Raw genomic sequence first — 27,428 nt, forward strand, 5'->3', positions numbered from 1 at the left:
ATGCGAAATTGAAAAACCGAAAGCGGCCAGTGGGCGCTGCTTGGACGGACTTCCGGTCGACACGAAGGTGGGCCACCGAGGGTCACACGATTCTTGCGGAAAAATCGATAAATCGACGAAGGATGTTATCGGAGATCGTAACAGAAGCGTTATCAATATTTTAGAATTTAATTTTTTTTGCAAGGAAATCATAATCTTCGATATAAATTGGACTTTTTTTTAATAATATCATTTTTAGCTAGTCATTTTATAAAAATTGAAACCACGACCTTCTGTAATGTGATAACGATAAGAATGTGAAAAGTTTGCTTTCAACTATCGTGTTATTAGAAACCAGACATAGGTACTATAAATTCCAATTTTCTTAAATTAAGTCAAATTAACTTAATCTCTTAGATTACAAAAGGTAATGTTTGTGATATGATCAATTTTATCATTATTATGAAAAATGATCCATGTCATAATTTATTACCAAATAGAAATTAGATGGTTTTACAAAGCAATCTTTACCAAAGTTTCGTAACTTCATGATTCCATTAAACACAGTTCCATGTTCAGAAATTAAAGAAATTAAAAAATGCTACAATATTCTCTCGTCTTTCGGGAAAGAGATAGATATGGACGATGGTCATTTTTGTTACGAGCGTTTCTAATTTATTGCCGATATATCGAGATACTTATTAAACTCTTGTCCAGTTCTCCGTTCATTTTCTCTGGTAAAGTTTCAAGCGCAATAGCAGAAGAAGGCAACGCGATTGTTGACGTGCCCGAAGTCGACATACCTCGACATTAAACCGCGAAGCGGGTGGGGATCCCGAAAACCCTTGGATTGTCTGCGCCATGGCCTGAAATAACAATAACGCTATTCAGCGTGGTGGCATTTGACAGTGGGGTCGGAAACAATGAAACAATCAACCCCGTACTACCTCTCTGCGGGGCTTTCGTGGCGGCGAGAAGAGGCCGGAAGTCAACAGTGCCGGACAATACCGGGCGGCGTCTGACTACCGTCCCTAATTAACCAAGTTCCCCAACTTGGGCCGGACTTGACGACCCTTGATGCATAATTATAGCCGCTGCTTGGGAGAATATCGTTTCTACGACGATTCTTGGCCACGTTTGTCTTCCTTACGACCGATCAACGTCCCTGTTACCTAGTTTCCAGGCGAATATTCGCACGACCCACTTTGTCAATTGATCCTCTATCGAAGACATTGTGTATTCTTGCTCTGAATTCATTCTCCGACTTCAATGTTTTACGTGTAATATTTGTAAAATTGATTCTTTCTGGATTTTATCATTTATTAATAAGTAATTTTGTTTTACGATGGTAAATGCGAGTTATATAATTGAAATAAGGTATATAGTGATGAAAATTTTAGGAGTTATGAAACATTGGAAATTAAAGAACAAGAAATACATGATACAGATGATAAAGTTTAGTTGACGTACTTTGATTGTTCTTTAATTATGTTCATAAAAATATTTGCAATTTAATAAATTTCACTTCTATTCTCATAAAAATCGGATAATCTTTAAATAATATAAAGAATTAAAATAGATTAAGAATATAATATAAAAATACTTTGCCTAAAAGAACTGCGACTATGTTCAGAGCTTCGAGTCATCTTTTATGTTAACCCACTATCAGAATTCATAGGATTATCGTCGCCCTATAAAAAGGGAGAGCAGGGTGAGGTTGAAAAGAAGAAAAAGATGCAACCCTGACGCTATTAACAAACTTCTCACCGCTACCCCTGCATCCATTGCTTTACCACGTTGCATCCCTTTCTCTCTCTTTCTTCTCCTCTGCTTCGCTGCATTTTATTATTCGCATAATCGGATCTGGGACGGCGATAGCGCCGGTGATTTCGGGTTTGTCTACGGTAACGCAGTTGTCGGCCCGACAATGCCACCCCTGAATGCCTCATTGTCTGTCAGGACCGACGCCCACTCAAAACTTCCACTCGCGCCATCGCCGCCCGTCATTTTCCGCAATCAAACGATTCGTGCGATGCGCTCGAGCTACCACTCACGCGGTGCTTACAAAAGCGCTTATATAATTTGCAATTAAAATGTCTATCGAGTCGCGTGTCGTCTTCTTCATATTCTTTAATTTGTTTTCTTCGCGTTCAAATGTCGTCCGAATTTTTTGAAGCTAAAAGAGTCTTGGAAAAAGGTGTGATATTATGGAGTAGGTTTTACACACTGAAGGATAAAAGTTAAACATTTCTAATTTCTCTTATAGACAGTGAGCTCGTTGTTCTTTCCATTGTGAACTGGTTATGGCAGGTATAAAGTAAGCCAGATTTATGAGAAAACGATGGTGTCCATGCATTTATCGATTTAAAGTTAAAGTATTCAAAGTGTGCTTTACAATATTTAATGGGATAAAACAAATCTCTATTTGCTTCTTTTCCTGCTATTATTTCTTTAATTATATTCGTAAAAGTATTTGCATAAATAACTGCCCATAGTTAAATTTATGAATCTGTAAGAAGTTGCTTGAATATTTTAATCTCCTCCTTCAGCGTGGATCTTCATTTGTCTAAAGACTTTGTAATAGCATCATGTGTGGAGTAAGAAGTTTGTGAACTTTTTGAAGATTATCTTCGTACATTAGCAAAGTAGTGGATACTTTTAATAAAATTAATGTTCACTTTTATTAAGATCAAAATATAATTTACATATAAACAAGAAAATTAAAATCCGTTACTTTCATAAATTTAGCAGTTCTAATTTTGAAACAGCTTTTTATTACATATGTTTTTCATTTTCCATTTTATTGTAATTATTTTTATATAGTATGTAAGTACACGTTAGAAACTGGATACTAACACTAGTATTAAAGCTTATTCAGTATAACACACTTCCTATCTAATCCTTTACCTCTTTTTATCATTAAAACAACCATTTCATCTCTAATTTTTTTCCCATTTTACAAAAGTGGTCGAAGAACGTAAAATCGACTTCCTTGGAAAAATGCATCGTGGTCTGGTGTTTTTCTGCTAGAAACTAGAGGAGGACGTCTTCTCCGCTAGGAGAAGTTTTCCACGGCGGCGTGCAAAGGGGTGAAAAGGGGGAAAGGGTGGATTGGGGCGTCGACTACTGGCTGGCCAAAGGAGTCTAGGCGCCTCTCCATTAGTATGCGCGGAAGTGCTGCTCGCTCGATTGTGGGAGGTATTGTCGGGGAAGAATGTCCTCGTTGCCGAGGCTCTGTACCGGCAGAGGCTGCCTTTGCCGTAAGGAGGCACGAATCCAAGTCAAATGTAATCACTTTCGAATCGGAACACCCACCGTGCATTTCGAGTCTACGTCGGTTCTTCGGGCTTCCGGTCGTTCCTCGTGCCCTCCTTCAGATTTTAAACGTCCACATTTTCGATCGAACTACTTCTATTCGTATTCGTGTCCTTTCGAGGCTAGAAAGTCATGAATTTCTCTACGAATTATTTCGATAACGAAGAAATGATACTAACTATTGATGAATTGGAAATACATATGCTGATTACTTGGTAAGGTATTGTGATATCAGAACTTGTAAGTTACAGTTATAAAGAAACACACGTTTAAAGTATAATCATGTTATAGTTATTGAAATATAATTTGAGATATGTATTGTATAATATATTATAACTATAACTTATAAGCTCAGGTTTTAATTTATCACAGTAGTGTCTCAAATGTCTATTCTCCAAAGAATTGTAATATGTTTTCATTTCATTGTAATTAAAGATCATTCTTTCATTAGTTCGTACTAATTCTTAAAAAAATTCACAATTTTATAAATCTTCGAAAATACGGACACAAGAAGAGTACGATTACAGTCCTATAGCTATATTCATTAAATTGATCAAAACGAAGATTAATATAATATTTCGCGTTGTGTGTTGCTTCAGATCAAAATTACGATTAATTACACACTAAGCAGCAATTAAAAAATAATTTCAAGACTTGAACATTTTCAACATATAATTACCGCGAATAATTTCATGTATTACTTAATTGAAAATCGACATAGAAAACAATATGCTCGTAGGTTTCACAGAATTCTATTCATAATAAGAAAGAAAGTGGAAAGAATCGCTTTGCTCGCTTCATGGTCGTACGAAGAATTATGGAATCGTGGTTGAATTCGTTGGCGCGAACGGAGACGTCTCTGGCTCTCCATTCTGCTGTTATCTCGCCACGAAGAAAGCGTGATTGCCTTTATGGGGGAAGAAAAGGTCCTTCGCGGTGGCGATAATGTCCTCGCGGCGACGACGGAGGCGTCGCTATCAGAAATAAAACACGACGCAACGGAGGGGAGGATCGAGGGTCGAAGGGGAGGCGTGAAAGTTCCTCCTTCTCGTCCTTTAGATTTTCCCCTACGACGATTCCTCCTTCACATAACCTCCGATTAGTTCTACAAATACGTGGGAGATACGTGTCGATGGTTTCTTGATCGATCCTGGTTACTTTTCACCTTCTGTGTCAAGGACTAGTTCTCGAGCACACATGTAACCATCTGTAATATTTCGGTGAAATAAGAAGTATACTGTTCATTCAATAGGTAGTTTAAAACTGAAATGTAGTAGAGGTTTGATTATTGGAATATTGATTAACGAAACGCATAATTATAGGGATATTAATTAATGAAAAACTTAAGGATGGTTTCTTGTAAGAAACATCGTGAAACAGGAACAAAAATCGAAAGAGATAGTTACATTTTTATTTACAAGCTTTTGTTTCTATCTAATATTAATTTTTATAAAGTAACTCGCAATAATTGGTGGTAAAATATTCGATTACCTTGAGCGTGTCATGATTAGTTCGAATAATCAAAGCCCTGTGGTATTATAGAAATTTGAGTATTCCATAAAATGATCGTGCAGGAAAAGTTAAATTAATTTCTTGTATTATAAAAATGCTTAAAGGAAACATGCAAAACGTGATGTTACTGCTATCAAAGAATCTTTTACGCAATTAGGATATAGCACAGGCAAGTCAAATGCTTCGGTTAAGATCCAATTTATTTACAAACGTCGCGTTATGTTACAGCAAATAATTAACAATGATTACGTGCATATCGCCTGGGGCGTTAACGCAGCCATTTTTTGTGATTAATGGAAAACCCCTACATGATCCTCTATATTTCTCGTCTTTTCTCTCGTTTAACGTTGAAAATGAACGGTAGCCGAGGAACTTATGTAAATATCAAGAAGATATGTTTCTATTTGTTTACAATACGCTTTACATTATAGGTATTCTTTTTTTTGTATCGTCGATTCTCTATGATCGTTACGATTTTCTTTTTTCTTCTTTTTTTTTTTTTTTGTTAACTGTATACAATTTCTAGATGTGGGGGAAGTGTGCGTGGGAATTAGTTTCCATTCTGGTCGGTAGTGAGGCTCGATCGTCATGGTCGAAATTTTTCACCGAAAAATACGTGTCTCGCGCGGCAAAACAAGCGTATAAAATTTTGAATATACGGGTGTGCGTCGATCGCGAAAAATCAGCTGCAATAAAACTGCGTGAACAGGGGGAAGAGGTCAAAGGGGACCAGCAACGAATTGAGCAATTCGCGGACAGAATGGCACGTCTGCAAACAATTTGCTCGAATTGAACGTTTTATTATTACTGGCCAATTGTTTAAAGCTTCACAGTAATAAATTACAGCTTCGTATATTTCTATGCCATTCGAAAAAGAATGTTCGACACTTTTGCGTCCTGCTTTTATGTAGTTTCTTTTCAGTAGGATTATGAGAGAGATATGATAAACGATACTAGATCACGTATGAACTTCGTTCTTTAAACAAGTTTTTTTTTAATACTATTTTTAGCTTCGAAACTTTCTAAAGTATAAAATTAATTGATAAATACTAAACTGTTAGTTATACAGTTTGTATGCTGCACATTACTGGACTGTGAATTTTTATGCACACAATTTAGAAAATAGAAGATTTACCTTTAAGGTAGTATAATGAGTACTTTGGATATTTTATGTATCTTTTTATATTATGTGTATTCTACATATATATACATAAATATTCATAGTCTATTTATTATAAACTCTTTCGTCAATATTTTCTAACTGGAAAACAAAACAACAATAGAACCACAAATAACATAAAAAAGTACAACAGTAATAACCAGGGTCCTCTTGCACAATAAATATTAGTAAATCAACAAGTTATAAGTTATGAGTCAATAATTTCCTTTCTAAAATTTTACATTAAATAGAACAATTAGATAACGTATACTTCCTCAAATTCCATTTGCTTCATTAACAAACGTTTTAGTATTGCACGGGAAGATATATTGACACTAACATCTTGTGATTTATAAAATTTCGCTAATAATATCAATTCAATTGTGCAAAAGGATCTCAAAAGGATCACAAGACTTCAAAATCTTTATGAAAGCTAAAAAAAGACGTAAAAATAAATTCATTTCGTCGATTCACTTACCAATCTCTCCCTCACAATCACCACTAACCGGCGATCTAGCAATTACAAGGTTGCTAAAAAAGGAAATTAACAAATAACAGAAACAGAAAAGAAAAATGAGAAAGACACAGGGAAAATATCAGGGAGTTGCAGTATCAATGCGCGACGCAATAAAATCATCTCGTGAGGAGACGAGGGGGGGTGGTATAACGCGTATACAGGTCCGCTGTGTCGCATCTACGTTAGCATTCAGAATGTTTGGCTTATTTCGCATGGCCGCGCCCTAAAGAAGAGATTTGCCTCTGCTCGAAGAGGGTTTTATTTTTTTCCTACCTCTCTTCGCTCGTATGGGGGCTCTTTTCTGTCCTCCCGTGACGCTTTGGGCTCGCGTGTGCGGTAATATGTGCCACCGAGAGGGTTGGTTATCTCATCAAAATTGGACTCTTCTCTGGCATCCCTGTACACGCTTTGCCAGAAAGGACCCTTTCGCTTCTCTCTTTGTAGGATTTTGGCCGTGGCGAGTTATCGATTCGGCTTTGGAATCCACCGTCGAGTCGCATAACGAATTCTCGTCGAAAAGTTCGACTCGTTCCGTCTTCCTAGCGAAAAAGCTGCAACCCCCAAGAGTAAGATCACTCGTGGACATTGTGGAACATCACTGGGATGATGTGGTATTTCTCGAGGTCTCCAACCAGGTTTTAGAATTTTCTCTTAACGAGATATCATATATACAATCGTAAAAAACAGGTTAAGTAGGCTGTTGGAATTATCACACAACGCAACAGGTTACGAACGATCGACGATCTTCGTGGTTCATCTTTCATACCTTTTTCTATACAGCCCTCCTTCATCAAAATATCCTATCTAGTATTTTTAAAGATATGCAGCGGATACGGAAGGTATTTACATGTCATCGTATTTATTATAGCATTTACATAACAATTAATTAGGTTCAAGTATGAACCCAATTAGTATTTCCATATGTTTTTTTCTTTTAACAATATGTTATATTACACATGCTCTTACGAAATAATGACTAAGTATTTTCGATTGAACGAAGAAAACTAAAGATAGAACAAACTACACTATTTAACTTCAGCTTTCTTCAGTTTCAAGGTGGTAGATAAGACATTTTAACTAAGGAGGAGAGTATAAGATTCCATAAATGTAAATTTCCGATTCGTAGAAGAGTCACTTTTCCAATGAAAAGTTCCGTTTACATCATATACACGATTGATAACTTCCTTTTGTCATCGTTTACATAACAGATTATGAACCTTCAAGTAGTTTTCAATCGAATCATTTTAGAAACCATTCATCTTCCTGAGCATCAATGATCACTGTACATTTCCAATATGAATGCCCCTCGACCTAGCCATCACGGAGTTTCTCTGTTCTTCTTGTAACTGAATTTCGTCGTCTTTCGGTGGTGCGTTTAAATTCGTCACCGTGGTCTGAGGAATGGGCGATAACATCGGTGGTACCCTCCACCAGTCAGTGCTTGGCCATCCAGGTGGTACCAGGTTCCCCCGGAAGTTTAGATCCGGGAGAACCGGAAGCGGCCTTCATATGACGTGGCCGCGATGACTTCCCAAATTTGAACTGGACGACGTCAGATTTTGAACCGAAAACGCGCTCTCCACCTTTGTCGTCGCGGTCGACGTCGTCGTTGGAACACTATTAACAGCTTTCTCTGTCTGATCGGTAGGTGACGAAGAAGAAGACGAAGAAAATCTATCTTGAGACCTGTCTTCCTGGTGCCTGTCGACCGAAGACAAGTACGTATCTTCTTCAAGTTTTCTATATCGAGATTCTTCCTTGCTAGAGTCTCTGTCTGAAGGAAATCCATCCTCTTCTGGCTTACCTGGACTAGAAAAGGGTCTTTCTTCTAATTTGGTGGGCAAGTACGGCCTCTTTGGATCTTTAGGTGGACTTGGACAGCCACAATTGGGTTGAAGACAGGTCGCTGTTGATAATCCCGGCCAGGACATGGTTTGATGGCTCGAATAAAAGGTGCTGCCTCCGTAGAGTGCTTGAAGCGCCAAATCTGCGGCCAATTTACCACCGTTGAACTCTTCTCCAAGTTTGTGTTGTATAGGATATAGGGGGTATGGAAATGGCGGGAAGAAACGGGGAATCTTGAGATCCTCGTGGCTCATCAACGTGTGGTGCGATGGTGGTGCCAAAGGTGGTAAGAGGCTTCTCGATATATTGCCTAAGGTCTCACCCGAGGACATCAGGGGTGATATCGAGAAACCGAATTTGTTCTCTTTTTTTACTAAAGATTTTGGCTTCCTGCGCGGCCGGTACTTGTAGTCTGGGTGCTCTTTCATGTGGAGGGCTCTGCAAGGAAAATGTTTTTCTGTGTTACCATATTAAACGTTTGATAGAAGATTATAATTAAAACAAAGTTTCAATAGAATATTATAATTAAATAAAGAATAGATTGGTACGCGATACCTACGATATATTTGAAGAATATTATTTTGTCTTTATTGAATATTATTGTATGTCTTTATTGAGGTGACAATATGTCTTTTTTTTAACGAATGATGGATTTAATGTCTGATTAAGGAACATTAATATAAGATCTAGGTCAACATACACAACAATTTACTAATTAACGATAAGTAATAATTATTTAATGTAATATTTATTGATAATTTGTTATGATTTATTAACGATGATTAAGGCGAGAAGAATGAAACGTTCATTTAATTTTTTCGTTATATGAAGTTTTAAGATCTTCGTAGCTATCGTAAATCTACCGCTAAACCTGCTATCGCTAGGTTGTAAGGGAGGCTTGTGTTCGAGCGTTTCAGGGGTGGCCTAATTGAATAGTTTTGTTACGGCGAACGCGATAGTTCTTCGAAGGGTCGAAGGCATAATCTCTGGCACCGCTGGTTGAACGAAAACGCTTGCAAGATTCTAGGAGTTTTCACGAATCTTTCATAACGAAAAAACGCGTTTAGAACGCAACAGAAATATTCGATTAAATAACGTAGATTTGAATAATACAAGTCGATATTAATTTGAGCAAAAGCACTTTTGACAAGTGTATCTAATCTATATTTAGAGCAAAACCACTTTTGACAAGTATTTTTCTAATGTATATTTAGAAATATATATAAATAGTATAAGTAAATGCATCGTATCTCGTTAAAATATAGATTATTTTTCAAGTTTACCAAGAAAAATCAGTCTTTGCGCAGTTTTAAACAATGATGTCGCCCTCTATCAATCTTCGATAATCCAAGGTGTCGCGTTATCACTGGAAGAATCGCGCGAGACGAGATGAGACACTCGAGAATTCGGTAAACTTTGCTCTCGACACCGTTATCCGTACAAAGGAACGTATTATCGTGGTACTAGAACACGATACGGGACACCATGGGTATTTGCAGCTAATATCTTGTACACACACCCCGACTGAAGGCGCAGTCGACGCCACGTTTGTGTCGACAGGCTGGTAAAAGTGAGGGGAGGAAGGGAAGAGTCAGAACCCCGTGGTATCTCCGTCACATAATACTCCATTATGTACCCAAGAGGCGCACAAACGCAGTCCTTATTTATGCTTCGCCTCACGGAGATAAAAGAAAGCGAGCGAGATAGGTGTTTCACGGGCGGGAACTCTTTTTTACGTGCCTAGAGTTTCGCGTTGGGGAATCCTGCCGGAAAACGCGCGCACAATCACAACCACTCGAATTACTTCGACCATCTCGCCAGGGGTTTTTAGTACTTTTCAGCATTGATATGTTCTGGCGAACAGTGTCTGGCGAAAATATTTGAACATATATAGACATCTTTTATGAATATATTGTGTGTGTTATATAAAATATTTTGAAGTATCATGAATACCGTGATGAGATACGACTATCATGGTAGAATTTGAAAGGAATCTAGGAACGTAGATATATGCATCAGTTACATGGATTTACTGTAAATATGAGCTTGGTAAAAAATTAATCCCATATCATTTATATATTATGTAAAATATTTCTTTTAAATCTACGAATATATAAATCTTTAGGTACTGTACTACGTGATGAATTTATCAGGACATCTTACACAATTTCGACATCGATCTTGTAGCATTCATTTACCAAATAGACGAATAAAATGATTGTAATAAAGGAAATAAATAAAATGATGAAATTTTTAACTTTCCAATTCAATGATATATTAATAAAATACTGGAAATAGATCCAAATCCATCTTATTTTTGGAAGACAAGTGTCGTCATATTTCTATATTTTCTATATTTCGAGTGTATCATCGATTCTTGGGAACGAACGATAGGAATAACGAGGGACGTCAGGCTGCACATTGGCAAAACCGATGGTTCGTATCGGCGTGGTCGAAAACGAGCCACGAGGTGTATAACGGTGGAGAATTTTCCAACTCGCGAACGAAATCCGAAATTTCGGTTCCTCGCGGCGAGAGTGACGCAGCGGAATAATAATTCCGGGACAATGTGTCCCGGCAGATAGCACAAAGCGTAAATCAGCATAAACATCGGTAAAGCCCCGCCGACAATAATTCAGCATAAATGCATAAACATCGGGCGTAATCTTTACAATTCGCTTGGAGCCCTCTACCACCACCATCACACAGGGAAAATAGCACACTGCCAGAGCTAGCAGGGAGAGGGTGTGACCACACACCACTTCCAACCGTGCGATAAACAACGCGTTATATCATATCGGTGGACATAAGCCGCGCGGTAGTTGCGCTCGCGGCTGCCGCAACAAGAAACAATAACAATTAGTCACGATTGTCCTCTGGTGGTCTAGCGAATGTCGTTAGTGTAACGATTCGTCATAAATGTCATTGTGCTGCCAACGATCGACGGACTTTCTCGATGTCCTCGTGACGGTCTTCCCACGACCCCTGTAACCGAATATCGGTCGTCGATGTGACCGATTATTGTTGGATAAATTGGTCCATATTATATACCTTTCGATAATTATTGCAATATGTAAAAAGTTTGATCTTGTTTTCCATATCTCTCGGTTATGTCTATCCTAAGGGGGATGGTTTTGATTATGATAGCGACAGTGAGGCGAATCAGGAAGGTTGAGTTTATTCACACTGATCTTTTCGTATATGGAAAATTAAATATGTAAAAGTATACCAAATATTCTAGCTGAAGTATTCATTATTATATTTGCATGGTAAAAGAAACATTTCATTTTTTGAATCGAGTTCAACAATATACGAATTTGCATCAACATATTTTCAAAATGTTGGATATGGCGAAGAAACGCGTGTTTAGCTCGGAAACCAGAAAATACGAAAACAATTTTGATAAAACAGGCCTGATCGACGATATACTGAATTTTAAAACAGCTCCTTTGTAAAAAATTCGAGATTTGTTTCTCGTGTTCTTCTCCTTTAGTCTCCATTCTACCTACATCCACTTCTAAACATCAGTCTTTATAATTAATTCTAACAACGTCCGCAGAAAACCCACCAACCACATAAAAAATCTTCAAAATCTCGCTGCCTATCGCCTATCCACTAACCTTCCCCATTTCACCTTACACCGTTGATCGACGCAACTGACTCTAACTCACCAATTCTTTACCACCGTTTCGATGCAGCATTTTCACTCTCGCCGCTTTCCTTCTCGGTTTCCTCGGTGCGCGACCAAGAACGGGGTAGACAGAGCGTCTGTAGGAGCTGGGAGAAAAGAGGGTTGAGGAGGAGGGTATCGTAGGACAGGCAGCAGCAGTGGCAGCACGGCACAGCCAACGAACAGCAAGCGAGGGGGTGAGACCAGGAGCGGCGGAGAGGGTAGGGGCCGGCAGAGGAGCCGCGCAAATCCTTTTAAATCCACACAATTGCGACAATGGGGCTTTATTTGTTATCTCGGGGGCCACATTGTGAGTCGCCGTGAACGAACGGACAGATTACGTCGGGCCAGTGACGGCTTGGCTCCAGGGGAACCCGTTCCTACCAGGAACCTGGCTCCAGAGGAACGACTTTTATCGGGCCCTCTCCTCTTTATTTTACGACCGTTCCTCCCTCTCTTGGCAACCCTCCCCCGCGGGCCAACCCCTCTCGTTTTTGCACACTACCGTTACCAGAATCGTCAGCGACGCCGTCATCCGCTAGAAAAGCGGATTCGCCGTTACACGTCTCTGCTCGAAATTTTCCTCCCCTGACTCTCTGTACCTTTACCTGAGAAACGTTTTCGCGGGTAGAATGAATATTGAGGTTCCCTCAAGTCGATTTTACAGACTTCCAGTGGGGATGGTTGTTAGTTTGTTTCAGTGGAGTTGTTTCTTTTTGAGATGGGACGTGGTGGAAGAATATATGGTAATCTCTACAAATAATTTACTTACGATCTAAGTGATATTGTTACAAAATTGGTAAGTAAAAAATATGGATAATAGGCTTCCATTGTATAAGTGCTTTTCATGTTGAATAGGACGATCAATATTAATTTGTTTCGTTATCAAACTTGTGAGATGGCTTGCAAAATTTCATTAATAATACCAGTTCAATCATTGCAGAAGGGTCATGCTTATCCCCAAATTTTTGTTTCTCAATCTCATTCTCATCTCAACAATCAAAAGAACGTTTAACCCTTAAAGACTATTACCAGTGAAAGTTCATCACAATATACTTTGTTTTTTTAATTAGGAAGCTGAGAAAGCTAAACAATTGGAATTAAATATTTTGTTATTATTGAACACTAGATGAAGAGTAGAAGAACCCATCATAAACATCAAGCGTTAATGTTTTAACGCTCCTGAAAAACACATACCTCAATAATAATTCTATCACATTTTTTTAAACTCGAGGAATTTTTCAATGATAGGAAAATAGGATTGCGTTGAGAATAAATAAAAAGACATAGCATGTTTGGTAACAAATACTGGTTAAAGAATATATAGGTCTTGTTTTGATGTTTTATGTTTTAGAATCATATTATGTGGAATAGAATTTTTCTGAAATATATATGTAATACATATAGTTTTCAGTTTGAGAATTCTATGTGCACGACTCTTTGAAAACTCGAACGGATTGTTTGCGAATAAAAGATGATTGCAAAACAATGAGAACACATTTGTCCACTTTTGAAAAAAATTTCAGTAGCGTCTGTTAGGCGGGACAATATTTTTCATTCGGCAATTGAAAAGGGCAATATTCGATACCGTGAAAAAAGGAATCGAATCACAACTGACACGGACTGTGCGTCAGTGCGAAACTTCATAATTCCTTTTGTTGGACTCGATCATGGTCATCGACAGAAAAGCGGATTCCATGTTACATTCCGTTGATAGAATTCACTACCGAGTCGATTGATTCTTCTTTCTTCTACCCTTTCTATATATTTTTTATTTTTCTTTCTTTTCAAAACCGATCTAGCCCGAACGAAAAAAAGAGGGGTAAAGTGAATACTTGGCAATTGAAACTGAATCGACAATTTAGGAAGAACCGACTTTATTATTCTATTATTTATTTTACGAGCATCATCGCCGCGCCGGTTATATTCAACCCCAACCGCCTCCTATCAATTCGCTGTCCCGGCAATTTTTGCTTTGAAAAACCCTGACAGACCTCGATTCTGCCATCGACAGTTCTTGCATCGTACTTTTAAATTAATCTTCCTTTCGTCGTGTTCTCTCGATCTCCGCTGTATTTATTGTCTTATTGTTCTTTGTCTGAGTTCCTTCGTTTCCATTTCTTTTTATTGCTCTTTCTATTTACTGCATTTGTTAACGTTAGGAATGCATATCAAGTGCCCAAAAGAATTTCTCTTTTGAAGAACGACTACTTCATTTTTTTTTTTTTTTTAAACAGTAGTAACCGGAAGAAAGTAGGGAAAGTTAAAATTTAACGTAACACATTCGAAACACACAAAATAGTATCCAATATTTCCTTAAAGGGTTGAATAAGTTATAGCTGACTACATAGAATATTATGTTTAAAGTAGCAATCATTTCCTCATTAATTCCCCTCGATAGCGTGAAGAATGAAACAGAAATGATAAAAATGTCGTTCGATCGTGAAATCTCTCCGACCTGTTCATCATACGGCGAGCTAAATAAACTCATAACAATGATTAAATATTCAGGGTCGGTAATAAAGAGGCCGTCCCCTCCACCTCCATAAATACCACTTCGTTCACCCTATTCCACCCCTTGGCTTAGCGCAGCACGCCCTTAGCTTTAGCAACAATGTACCGTATTATGAACTACGAGATCCCCCTTCCTCGTTTTTCATCCTCTTCACAGTTATTGCAGATACGCCTCGATGCGATAATTTTGTTCGGCCACTCGTGACTAAAGAGCAATTAGCACGCAAAAGAAAAATCTTCGATATTGATTGAAGGCGATACGAAACGAACTTTCTATTTCATATTTTTTCAAAAAGACATTTCGATTCACAAACCACAAAAATTGATGTTTATAAAAACTGATCGATATTTTTTTAAATGCTTTTAGAGAACAAAATTTAACGGAAATAAAATTAGAAGATTTTTACAATTTTTGTTTTATTAAGAAAAAATTTTTGTATTTTAATGATAAATTTTATAACATTTATGATGCGTATTATAATCTAGTAGATTTTGTAAATTTGGTAAATAAGATAGTTTGAATAATACGCAGAAAAATTATAATGTTTGGTCTTTTTATAAGAAATTTCGTAATATTTATGAGGGAATGATACAATGTACGCATTTTTCTGAACTTGTGTAAAAAATTCGTGCAAAATGATAGCGAAATATGTAGATGTTTAAATTATCGATAGTGAGCAAGGGTTGATTCGGAAAATATACACGTTGACTCAGATGCGTGACCCCACGTGGAAATTTGGAGTTGCACATGTGGCAAGAATGTGTGTTGTGCGTGTCGTGTCTTCAGAAGCGTGTAAAAAGTAGCGAACATCATGCGACGGCTACTCTTGTATTTTCCCAATCTCTACATTATTTTATTAAGCATTAATTTTGTTATTATGTAAAAAACATATCGGATTCTTATTTCAAGATTTCATTCTACATTTATAATGCACAGCATGGTTGAGTAAATTTTGCATTTTAATAAATAAATAAAATAATATTTGATCAATTTCGTGATTTTCTTTCAGGATCTCGAAATTTATCAGTAGAAACTGATACAGACGTTACTTTTTTGTGGAATATTTAATAAAATTTCGATACTCACCTTAATCTTTTAGCTTCGTCGATGAAAGGTCGCTTTTCACTTTCGCTGAGCAGTTTCCATTCGGCGCCAAGCCTCTTCGATATCTCAGAATTGTGCATCTTCGGATTTTCCTGGGCCATTTTCCGTCGCTGTCCTCGTGACCACACCATAAACGCGTTCATCGGACGTTTGATATGCTCGTTGTGAAGCGTTTTCGATGACATCTCGACCGTTATTCTGATCTACGATCTACAATTATTTTCGATCAATTCCTTCTACAAATTCAATTCCTATCCTCTATCATTCTTTCACATCTCTCTATCGATAAACAATTTCTTTCTTCACTATTCTTGTCCTTCATCATTACTCAGTGAGTATCGATCTTGACAAATATTGTACACTGCACCTTTCTACAACTTTCGATCACGTGGTTGTCAAAGTCAACAATTTCCACATGCTCAACGACGACTCGATTTCAGTCTTCAAACCACAATTCCAATCAAAATTCTCGCAACAAAACTCTGCTGTTTAAAACTGTCATCAACTTTCTCTTTCAATCTTCTTATGAATCTTCGAGCCAGAATCTTTCTCTTTTTACACTCACCCCCTTTAACCGGATTTCAAAATTCACACGAAAGATGTTCTTCGAATCTGATCGTCGTTCCAGCAGCCACTCACAGAGAGATTCATTCTTCAACATTATACAAATATGTCTCGTTAAGACCAGCTTCCTGAATCCTCTCCATTCGATCTGTCCTTGTTCGATTCAATTAAACTGGTTTCTTCTCGATTGCTCATAAGGAGAGAAACAGCGCACCGACACCAAGTTAACCGTAGGGAAGCTATGTGATTGATACCGTGACGAGGACTGGTAAGAATCCGTCAGGACCTCTCTGACATCGAGTCTGGGATGAGCCAGGGAGGAATCGGGACCGAGTGGAGTAGCTGGAGTCCCGTGGGACGCGGAGGAGACAAGGATCGGCCAACCAGGGATGTTTCTACTCTCCCACCATGGTCCACGGCTAATGGACAAGCACGATTGGCTCCTTCGTCGACATGGCGGACGGAGGATACAGGCGCGTTCAACAGGTGGAGGTGTGCTTCTTCTCTCTTCGTTTTTTAGCTACGTTTCCTCGTTGTACACGTTGGCAGCCAGCCAGCCAGCCAGCCAGCCAGCCGGGTCATGATTCTCGCTGTGTGTCTGTCACGCAGATTATCGTACTACCGCTTTTCTGACCTGTTTGGTCGACGTCGATGGTCAGCTTGCATCCGGTCGACATCAAGGCTTTTAGATAATCGCGAGCTGAATTGATTTTTACGGTCGTAAGTAGAACAGGACCGTCACGTGTCAGACGTAACGCGTTACGCGCATCTCTGACGATGAGATTCGTGTCTGAAGGATCTAAGGAGGATTTGTGTATTATCTGTTATTCTATGCATCTTTACACTTTTAAATTTCCCGTAACTAGTAATGAATAAAGTAATGAATGAATCTTTTATCGATTCGATAATTTGCTATATCGGTATTTCATATTATTTGGCATTTCATTTTATAGGCATTAGTATTTTATCTCATTTGGAATTCTATTGTTTTAATATTTATACTTTCCATTATGTGAAAAGTTGTTATTTATATGCATATTAAATAGTGACTGAACAGTTAGATAACAATACTTACGTTACAGTTAGACAATACTTACGCAATTATTGGACAAATTAAATTTATATATATCATATCTATCAAATATTGCATAATAAAATGTATTGCTATTTATATATCTGATATATCATCATTCCAATTTGTTATTCAATTTTAAATTAAAAAGAACAATTGTTCCCCGGTGTTAAATAAATCTATAATACAAATTAGATATCCAGTAACGATAGATATTGTTTCCTGCAATAAAAATGCATATCTAGTTTTAAATAAATCTATCGAGTAAATATGACAAAACACCATCAATCATCTACAAAATGGACGATACATCGCCCAGAAATTTTTCCATCGTCATCGACGAACCTCATTAATACACCATCACATGTATTGTAGTGATCACACCATGAACGAAGAATTTTTTCTTTGCTTTGTTCGGCCGTTGTAGAGGCGAAGAGCGAGCGGGTCATTTCTCCAAATAAATGTTATCAGTGTCGGCAATGTCTTGCTTGAAGAAACGGTCGAGGGGGAACGCAGAGCTGAAGACGTCTCTCTAGTGATAAGACGATAAAGAGAGGAGGTATAAAACGAGACAAGAGGGCTGTGTGTTAGTGGTAACATTTCAGCGAATTTCAACTTTTATAAAGAAACGGCTGTACGGTCGGTGTCATCGAATTTCCGGAAGGTTCCGAAATATTCATCTGACTGGGGTGAAGCAGGGGTGTATTTGTGTCAGGCAGGAGAAAAGTCGACGAGAAAATGAAATAATGAGAAAGGTAGAAGAAAAAGGGTCGATTTCTAAACGTTAATTTAACTATCTTCGTTATCTTCCTTTTACTTTGAGATTCTGTTAACATCCAATATTCTGTTTATTATTTTTAATATTATTCCTAAGTAGGTTAGTACGATAATATATACAAATTTTACCAAAATGTACAAGCTCATGGAAAAATAATAATGGAATCACCAGACTACAAATACAATATATATGACTATAAAAATATAGCAATAATATTTTACTATTTATTATATATATTACGACATATATTTTTCATTTAAATATCACTGCTTTAAAATCCAAAATTTATTAGTAAGAATAACATAACAAAAATTTAATTCATTATTCATCTCATATTTTCTCTGAAACTTCTCTAAGATTGATTATTTTTATTATGGTCTTTCTTGATAAATTGATAGAATACTATGTAATTTCTTTTTACTAGTAATAGGGATAATGAGAGATTAGAAAGAAATTCGCAGTAAAATTTAGCTATGAACAGATGTAGGCGAATCAGATGGCAGTGGAAAAGAGGACGCACGAGCGAGGGTTGAAATTATCGAAGGCAATCAGCTGTTTGTTCTGTTATTAACTCGATCATAAATTCACTACACGATGGTGAATGAATCGCCACGCTCGGTTGTCGTTCTGCCGGCGTTCCTTTATCACCCCTCGTTACACATTCTCCGTTATTCGCAGGGCGTGAACGCGATTTTTATCGGTCATCGACGAGAAGAAAGGATCCCGAAAAGGGGAACCGTGTCCCTTTTCATACACGAAGTTGTACGAAACCCTTATCTGTACTCTGACACTTTCAATTAGTCCGTATCGCTGGCAAACATCACGTTTCTTTTTTTGCGGGATGTTCCATCACAATGTTAGGAAATTCAAAAGTATCGTGTACCGAATATCAGGTAATAATAATTATTTTTCCTTATTCTTCCCATATTTTTGTCAAAATATCATCTTCAATAAAGTACCAAAAATTCTAAACCAGATATCCCTACCATCTTTCCAAAAGAGTAACTAGATCGTAATTTTGTTGTACTACATTTCGCAATTTTTATGCACTAATAATTTCAACTAATATCGTTTGAAGTAAATGTTTTCCTTTTTACCAATTTTAATATAACAATGATATAACAATTTGCTAACAAATCCCAGATAAAGAAGAAAGTGATATCTTGAAAAATTTCATAAAAAGTATATCTGACGTTTTGCAACTGCAAAAGAACTCGAAGAAGGATTTGGGATTGCACATCCCAAAAAAGGGAAAGAAAGTGTACGATGGTATGGGGATGTTAAGTGACTTTTCCATGTTCGCTTCTGTCTTGATTTCGATGATAGCAAAGGCACGACAATCGGGGGAGGGAATTTCTCTATCAGTACACGTTCTCTCTCCATTCGTCTCACCTTCCGTTATCGTCTCAGTCGCTCTTCCGTGCTGTGGGGTGGCACGCGACCGCTGATTATACCATTCATCGCGCACCGTAGTCCGAAAGAGGGTTGCTAGCGGACTCGTAAACGTCGTAGCACCGTTCTACCCCTTGTTTCTCCCCCTTTCAACCGTGTGCCCACTTTGGTCCCGGCGACTACTACGGCCCTGAATGCTCCCTCATCAATGAAACAATCCGGCTTTCCGGTACCCCGTCGCCAACGGCTTCTTAATTTCGGGATACCGCGTCTCCCTTTCCAACGAAATCTTCTTCTACATTTTCGATCAATTATCAAGTGTTTGTGTTTGTTTCCGTTATTTTGTTGATTTCGACTATTTTAGTGGATGGTTGGACTAAAACAGGACTGCGGACGTTTATGCAAATTCGTATTTTTATGAATAAAGAAATGAAATTAAATAGGCATTTGTTTCATCCATTAGATGTTATCGCTATTTTACTATCATTTTATAATACTTTAGTATTCTATTTTATACTATTATTCAGTCTACTTTACTTTGATTACTTTATAAGATATTTTTAGGTATCGCGTATATACTGTGCATCTTTGTAGTCTCAACTATCTAAAAAACGCATGGAAACTCGCAGTCTATCGATTCTGTAACCATTAGCGTGGTTCATCAAATACTTTTATAACTTACTTGAAATGTTCTTAACTTATTCATTCGCTATAAAAGTCTTCCAAATTCGTATCCATATTTCATATCCCACGTGTCAATTAATCTGCAAAAAGATCAATCCATAGGATTTTCAATCACTCTGCCGCTGTCCATTCACCATAATAAACGCCGAAATTCATTAAATCGAAACTTCGTTCCAGATATGCTTTCACAAATTAGTCCAACACATATTTAGCTAGTCTGAGCAAATTGTTCTTGACTGGTGCAGAGCGTGGAAAAGAACGTGTGACGGGACAAAGAGCTCGCGAGGCATCATCGTTGCGATTGCTGAAGCGACAACAAAACGGTGGCCCGCGACGTCGAATGGTAAGAGGCACGAAGGGGTGTGCGAACGGCGGGGTGGAGGCATGGGTGCGTCGAAAAGCTCGCTGATTACTCCATTGTCGGACCGGTTGTTTCAGTTAATCGCCACGCCTCGTGGCGTTTTGTTGTCCTTTTATCGCGCCGTTCTGCCGACCAGTTGCCAGCTGCACCCACCCGGATATACGAAGGGGTGCATCCTGGAATTCAAGGAAACGAAGATGCGAGACGTTGTGAAATTCTTTAACGAGTCGCCACCTTGCAACTGTAGTTTGATAAAGATTGACAGTTAAAAATAGAAAAGAAAAATATGCATAAAGGTTGAAACAATATTAATACATTCATTTTTGTGCTTTTCATTGTGGTTCTGTTTGAGTGTTTTAGTGTTGTATGCTATTTTAGGAGTACATATTTTACGAAACTACGAGAATCGTTTGATATTTGTACATCTAGCGAGCAATGACGTATCGGTACAGGTTTCATAATGGTACTGCAGTAATTACACCGTTTAAAATAGTTAGAGGATATTAAACGAATATCATAGTTAAAACACTCAAAGTTGTAGAGTATTTATGATTCTGCATGTATTATAGCTTAACCTTCCCCTACGAAGGTTCTCAGTTTTACCGCATCACGCGTACCTTTAATTCATCAACCCCTTTCCATTTTTACCCTTCTAATCAACTTAAACTCACTCCAAGCTCGTACAATCTCTTCGCCTCTATTACCACCAATTTCCATCCATAATCCCAGATCTTTCCTTCGTTACAAAATACCAAATTACACTACAAATTAAACGGATAGTCGATGTATTATGTTGCTACAATATGTGCTATCGACAACGCTGATTAAAATACTTGACAATGCAAGATAAACGAAACACTTTGTATAGCAATGTTATAGTAATGCACATAATAAATACATTATTATTATAACATTTGTTCGTATAAACAAAGACATGGACGAAATTTCTGCAAGAGCCTAATATTTTCTAACGGTGGGAGGTATCGTTTCCTGGCCGATGAAGAGGAACTGCGCTACGTACAGGCGAGCCAGTGTCGCAAGAATCGAAAAGATAAAAGAGAGAGCCGCGAAAGGGCGTTCCCCGTAAACGAGACTCGATTGTCCGTATCGCGCGTACGAACGTTCCTCGAGGCTCCGTAAAATCGAATTCCACTTTGTTTGGCCGAATATATACGCGGCATTCGGTATTCAGCGAGCGGCCGCTCGGCCAGGCGTCGCCGTATCAAAATAGAGCGCGCTACAATAACTTATTCGGCCGAACAAAATCCTGTGGAAGGGTAGTATTTTATGGAGTCCCGTTCGAGTTACATACGATGAATACATCGACCGGTGGCGGGGACCGGCCTCGTCGTATGTGACTCGAATGTATCATAAACGCGGCTAAGGGGTGAGCCACCCCCGTACGTCGACTCTCACGTATACTAATCTCAGCAGTTTGGTTTAGAACCGATTCTTCCAGGATCTTCGGATATCCTACACGTTCGTATATCGAGTCTTATTTCTTACCATTTTGACCACCGATGACAATGGTTAGTTATTTGTGTTCGTTGAGTGCGAATCCTCCTGGGAGGTCCTCTTTAAAGCAAATCGACTTCGTCATGTGTTGCTTCCAGATTGAGGACTCATAAAAATATAATCTTAGGTTGTATACAATTGACGGAATATTTAATTTAAGAAAACTATGGGTAAAATTAAGTAGCGTTTAACAAAGGAGATTTGTACGCTTCCAAATGTTAGAGCAGTGTATCTATGTAGTTATTATTATTACAAGTACAATTATTTTTCGAGTATTACTTTCTGTACTTCTGTACCAATTTTCTCTGTCTGTGAAAAAATGCATTTGTTCTCAAATGCATTGAGCCTCTTAATTAATTATATATGAAAATTACGTATAGATATAAAAACCAACTAATGCAAAGTCTACGTATGTGGTAAAAGTTCATATTCTGTCTTTGGCTACTGTCTTTCGGAAATACTAGATTTAAGGTTCTTGATATTTGTATTTTAAATTCGACTAGCTTAGCTTATCACAAAGAAAACATAAAAATTCCTATCTCGATGCCTTCCAATCCTCATCCGTACCTTTATCGATTCCACTATTAACACACCATCGCCTACCTCAACCTACCTATGTATATATATCGCTTACCTTAAAATCTAGCTCACCTGTCCTCCATACCTACAGACAAATTTAACCATCGCTATCAGTTTCTTCTTCGTATTACGTTATACCAGTGAAAGAAGAAAGCATAATTCCGTTTTTCTTTAAAAGAAGCTTCACGCTTACAGCCGTCTTATCTTCAGGGCCAACTGCGCGTCCCCTTTTCAAGGTGATTCCACGAGTCACAAAATTCTATTCACGCAGACCTCACCCGGTTTCACTGACTAACACTTCTGCTGGCAACGTTCACGGGTGATAGATAACCGGCGGGATACGTGAAACGGAACGCGTATCGTGCCGGTGGATTATCAATCATAATCGGAAAATAATTATCCGCGGCCGACGAGTTCCGTGCTAGTTGGACGAATGGAAGGCCGGCTTGTCCGGGCGGTAAAACGGCACCTGAATCGCCGCTAATTGTGAGGAATGGTCCCGCGTCGAGCGGTGCCGATCACTGATTCGACTGACGATATATACGTGTGTGCACGCGCTTCGGCTAAGCTGGTTCGACATTAGACATTGAGAAGATGCTCCTCAAAGCCGATACTTTGCGAGCTCCGTACGATACGATGCAGCCAGTTGCGTAGAATGTGGGAACCCTGATCATTTTATAGTTGAGAGATTTGAAATGTTGGATAGCGAAGAATTTTTCGTCAAAAATCGTCTCGATGACTATTCAGTTTCTTAGACATTTTATGTTCAACTATCGTAACATTTTACATTAGCTTCTGTTTTGTACTAAATATTTTTAAATTGCTTCCATCTACAGCCGCTTATTCATATTCTGAAATGTTTAATATCGCGGAATTTTTAATTACAAATATGTTTGGAGATACTGTTACGTTTCGAAATAGATATTTTACTGTTACCTTTTTTCTACAACTACAACCAAGTTGTCGCTTCTCACACCGATACAACCTATTATTAGATTATCTCGAAATCCAACTTATCTTCTACCCCAGCTATCAACCTACACATGTATTTCCATTTCCTTATGATAGTTAGCTAACAAACTTCCAATCAATCCTTAGCATATAATTGTCTCGAGTCCTTCCACACCAAATCTTCCTCTCCTCTCCCACCTATACCTAATTATTTCTTCTAAAACCAAAACTAACCCGTCACTCGCCACACCATTCACAATTAATCCTCTACACGCTCCATCAGCCTTCTCCAAACATCACCATCTTCCACGTCTCCTTCCATCAACATCCTCCGCGAAACGTCGAAACTCTGCGCTCCTCGGCTGTCGCAGCCTACAATAACGTCTCGTTACCGCGACTCGAATCCTGGTAGAATCCGTCGGCAGAATCGAATTCCTTGCTCTTGGTCGAGGTGTGTCGAGGAACGTGTGTCGAGGAACGTGTGTCGAAGAACGCCGGCGGCCACGCGCTCACGCCATTGTGAGCTTGGTGGGCGACAACGCGGCGAGGAGGGCCGCTAGCTTGGAAAATAAACGACACAACGCGGACGAGGGAACGATTAAACGTCCGTCCGATGTCCATCAATATCGACGCGGGGCCCACGGAGACGTTCGACGAGATTGGCGAAGGTTTTGCACGCGACCGGCAAAGATATCCGCGCGCCAATACCGGACAATGCTGGACTGTCGGCATTATGGGGGACATTGTCGTGGGCTTGATATGAGCCCTGTTGCCTCGGGTATACAAGCTGCAATATCGTGGCCATCTTTACCCCCGAGCCCCCGCCCCCTCCTTTCCTTTTCGTGTCTCGCCCCTTTTGCCAAGGCTAGAGATACAACCTCGGTTGCTTGGTAAAAGAACGAACTTGTTTCTCCAGAGGATGATTTTCTTGTCAAGAAGGCATGTTTCTTGGCGGTTGGTAAAAGATTTAGTACTTTTGTGGAAATTGAAAGTGAAGGTTTTTTCGATTAATGTTTTTAATGAGAAGTTTCTTTGGTTGGTTTGGTGGATAATGGAAAGTATTTTTAATTTTTGTTGTACTATCTTCTTTTTTTTGACTGATTGTTAAAGTGAAATCATTTGTACATTTATATGCTTTAAAAGCGAAATTAATCAATTTACTTGTTTGTAAATTCTTCAGTTTCGTTATCTGAATAGTTACACGATTACTGTTTAATTCTTAACAAATGTATAATAGTACGATATAGTCGAACTTAAAATTATACCTAAACAAAACGTTATTATAATTATAAAGGTACTAATTTTATTGTTTTCTGTTCATATCTTGTCTTATATGTATATCTATTTGTTCTCGACTATAAGTGAAATGTACATTTTTCATAGGCACGATTATTGTAACAATTAAACTAGATTTGTGTATGCTACAACAGAAGAACGAAGGAAAATCAACGAAGAATTCTGCGATAGATTGGGTGAACAAAATTTGCATAAATTAATTAAATCTTAAAATTGTAATCCATAAATTTTTAGGATACTTGTAGCGTAATATTAATCTGCTTTCGTTAATTCCACTCTGTTCGTTTAAAACTGGTCGATTGATTGGTTCTATCGCCAATGTTTGAGTATATAGATAGATTGAGTATATAGATTCGCGGGTTGTGAATAATTGTTCGATGCAAATCTTTTTGCAGGGGCGTGTGAATAAGCTCTTTATCTACGTGACCCTGTACACACATTATGTGCCAGGCAGAAGTGGTTGTCTGTGACTGGTTTGTCGCGACAACGGCCCTTTTTCCAATTATCGATTCGAATCGACCCTTTCCTTTCTGACTTCTGTGCGCAGCTAAAAAAGGATCCACAATACCCGAAAATGTACATTACATTCACGCGGATCGTCCCTTGGTTAGCCACCGCACAATAAAATCGAAATTAAACCCGTGATACATTGTCCCCGGTTTAAAACGATACGCATTTTCCGCGATTGGAGGAATTCAATGGGAGGGTGGTTGAATGGCCAATTAAATCGAAAAAAAACTCGGCATTTCGATCGAAACACTGACATTTCTTTCTGTGGCGTTCCTTTTCATTCGATTCGAGCGTTTCCAAGCGTTTATGATTTATTTTGATTACTATTTTTCTCCCCTTTTTTTTTTTTTTTTTGAAGCTTTATAAAATATTACAAAAATTATTTGGCAACAGTAAGAGAGTATTGCAAAAACTACTGACTGTCGTAAGAAGATTTGAACATTACTTTCGTACGAACAAGCGATTTTATAAAGAAGAAATACTTCTATTGTTACGGGAAGAGAAATATAGAAAATGTATTCGAATATTTTTCCATTGTTTAATATTTTAATAAATAGACTTTTCTTATGAAATCACAAAATCATTTGGAGCAAATGGAACTTTCCCATTTTTATAGGAAAAGTATAGAAAACGTATGAATATAGGAATTTTTTACAATTGTTTCCTATTGAAATAAACGCTGTTTTCATGTGAAAATTTCAAACTATTCGAAGCAACGCGAATAATGATGATCACGTAGGAACTTCTGAAAATTCTTCCATCCGCGTTCTCTGTCCCATAATCGTCATTTCTTCCCTTCGGTTTGGTCTTGTGTAATCGATTTGCGGAAGTGCCGATAAGTAAAGCGTTATCGCGAGTCCTTCTGTGGGAAAGATAAACGGTCGACCAGCTTGTCTTTCTTTCTTATAAAAAGAACCGAGGTAAAGGACGATCGACGAACCATGGCGTTATTTCCGTGAACACGTTTCGATCGCGTTCTTTATATAAACTTATAATGTTTTTCGAATAGACTCATTTTCTAAGAGACTGTAGAATTTCTGCTTCTTGTTTTTAAAATAATACCGAGTTATTCGGTTTCTTATATAGAAAATTAATCAATTAATATTCGAAATTAATACTGATAAATAATATTAAAATTACAAATGTATAATTTGTAGACAATTTAATTACGAATTTTCTAATTAAAATTTCCTATACTTTAGTAATAATTCCTATACTTTATCTAAGAAAATGTTGTACGATTCTAATACAATTTGCATTATAATTCAATTATACGAAGTATTCGTAGAACAATTATGAATGATCTTTCGAAAAGGAGACTTTCTTGTATTTAATGGAATTAGTAGATCATATCAAGTGATATAAAACGTAGTAAGAACTATATTTAATTTCGTGATGATATTTTATCATCTCAATGATCCTCAATTTGTTCAAATAAAAGAACCAAATAAAGGACGAACAATTGCATCTCACGCAGCTTGTTTTCACATTTAAACAAGAATCCTAGATATAATTGAAGAAGGAAATAATTGATCATCGTGGTAATGTTGCATGATAAAGTAGTCGTAGCTTGCTTTCGTTCCCAACATCACTCGTACGATCGAATTACCGACTTTCTCGATTATTAGAACTTCATTAAACGAAACGTGACCGTTCATTAGGGCTATTAGTTTCAAATAACCTTCGAAAGGTTCGAAAGGTGGATTTTTGATTCGTCAGCCAAGGGCATTGTTAATAGCGACGAACACGGTAACGGATCCTGAATGCTCGCAAACGAGAAAGATCTTTAATATTAGTTAGTAGAAGCGGAAGGGTAAACAATCGATTTAACAACCGTAGTTCGACCGCCAATCGTGATCGAGTTCAGCCAACGTGTGAAAGGGTGAAAAAGCGTGCGCACCTTCTTCCTGTCAGAACTATCCGTTATCCTTCGTCAGTCTGACAATCGAAAAATGAAAGTTACATAAAAGTAGTGACTCTTAAATGCGTGCAAGCCGGGGGTGAAATAGTGGGGTGGAGCGCAAATGAACGCAATCAACATTTTGCTACGCTTTCCATGCTGTGCTATTCCGTATCTTATTTTACTCGTTTTTACCTCGAGCAGCTTAAG

The 27,428-nt window shown here is 38.0% G+C and overlaps 1 protein-coding gene across 1 annotated transcript; it reads right to left on the reverse strand.

The window, feature by feature from the left end:
* Nucleotides 1-4,988: 4,988 nt before the first annotated feature.
* On the reverse strand, nucleotides 4,989-16,465 carry LOC139994196 (uncharacterized). The gene is made up of 2 exons (XM_072016607.1): nucleotides 15,599-16,465; nucleotides 4,989-8,765 (listed from the first exon to the last, which is right to left on the reverse strand). The coding sequence occupies exons 1-2, from the start codon at nucleotides 15,799-15,801 to the stop codon at nucleotides 7,988-7,990; spliced, it is 981 nt and encodes a 326-aa protein (XP_071872708.1). The 5' UTR covers nucleotides 15,802-16,465; the 3' UTR covers nucleotides 4,989-7,987.
* Between the last annotated feature and the right edge of the window lie 10,963 nt (nucleotides 16,466-27,428).

Source organism: Bombus fervidus, chromosome 14, assembly GCF_041682495.2.
Source record: "Bombus fervidus isolate BK054 chromosome 14, iyBomFerv1, whole genome shotgun sequence".
Taxonomy (NCBI): Eukaryota; Metazoa; Arthropoda; class Insecta; order Hymenoptera; family Apidae; genus Bombus; species Bombus fervidus.

Bases quoted from the DNA above. Each gene is read 5' to 3' on its own strand.
- LOC139994196 (XM_072016607.1), bottom strand. From the start codon at position 15,801: ATGTCATCGAAAACGCTTCACAACGAGCATATCAAACGTCCGATGAAC. The intron at 8,766-15,598 runs GTGAGTATCGAA...TTTTCCTTGCAG, and splicing joins GACGAAGCTAAAAGATTAAG to AGCCCTCCACATGAAAGAGC.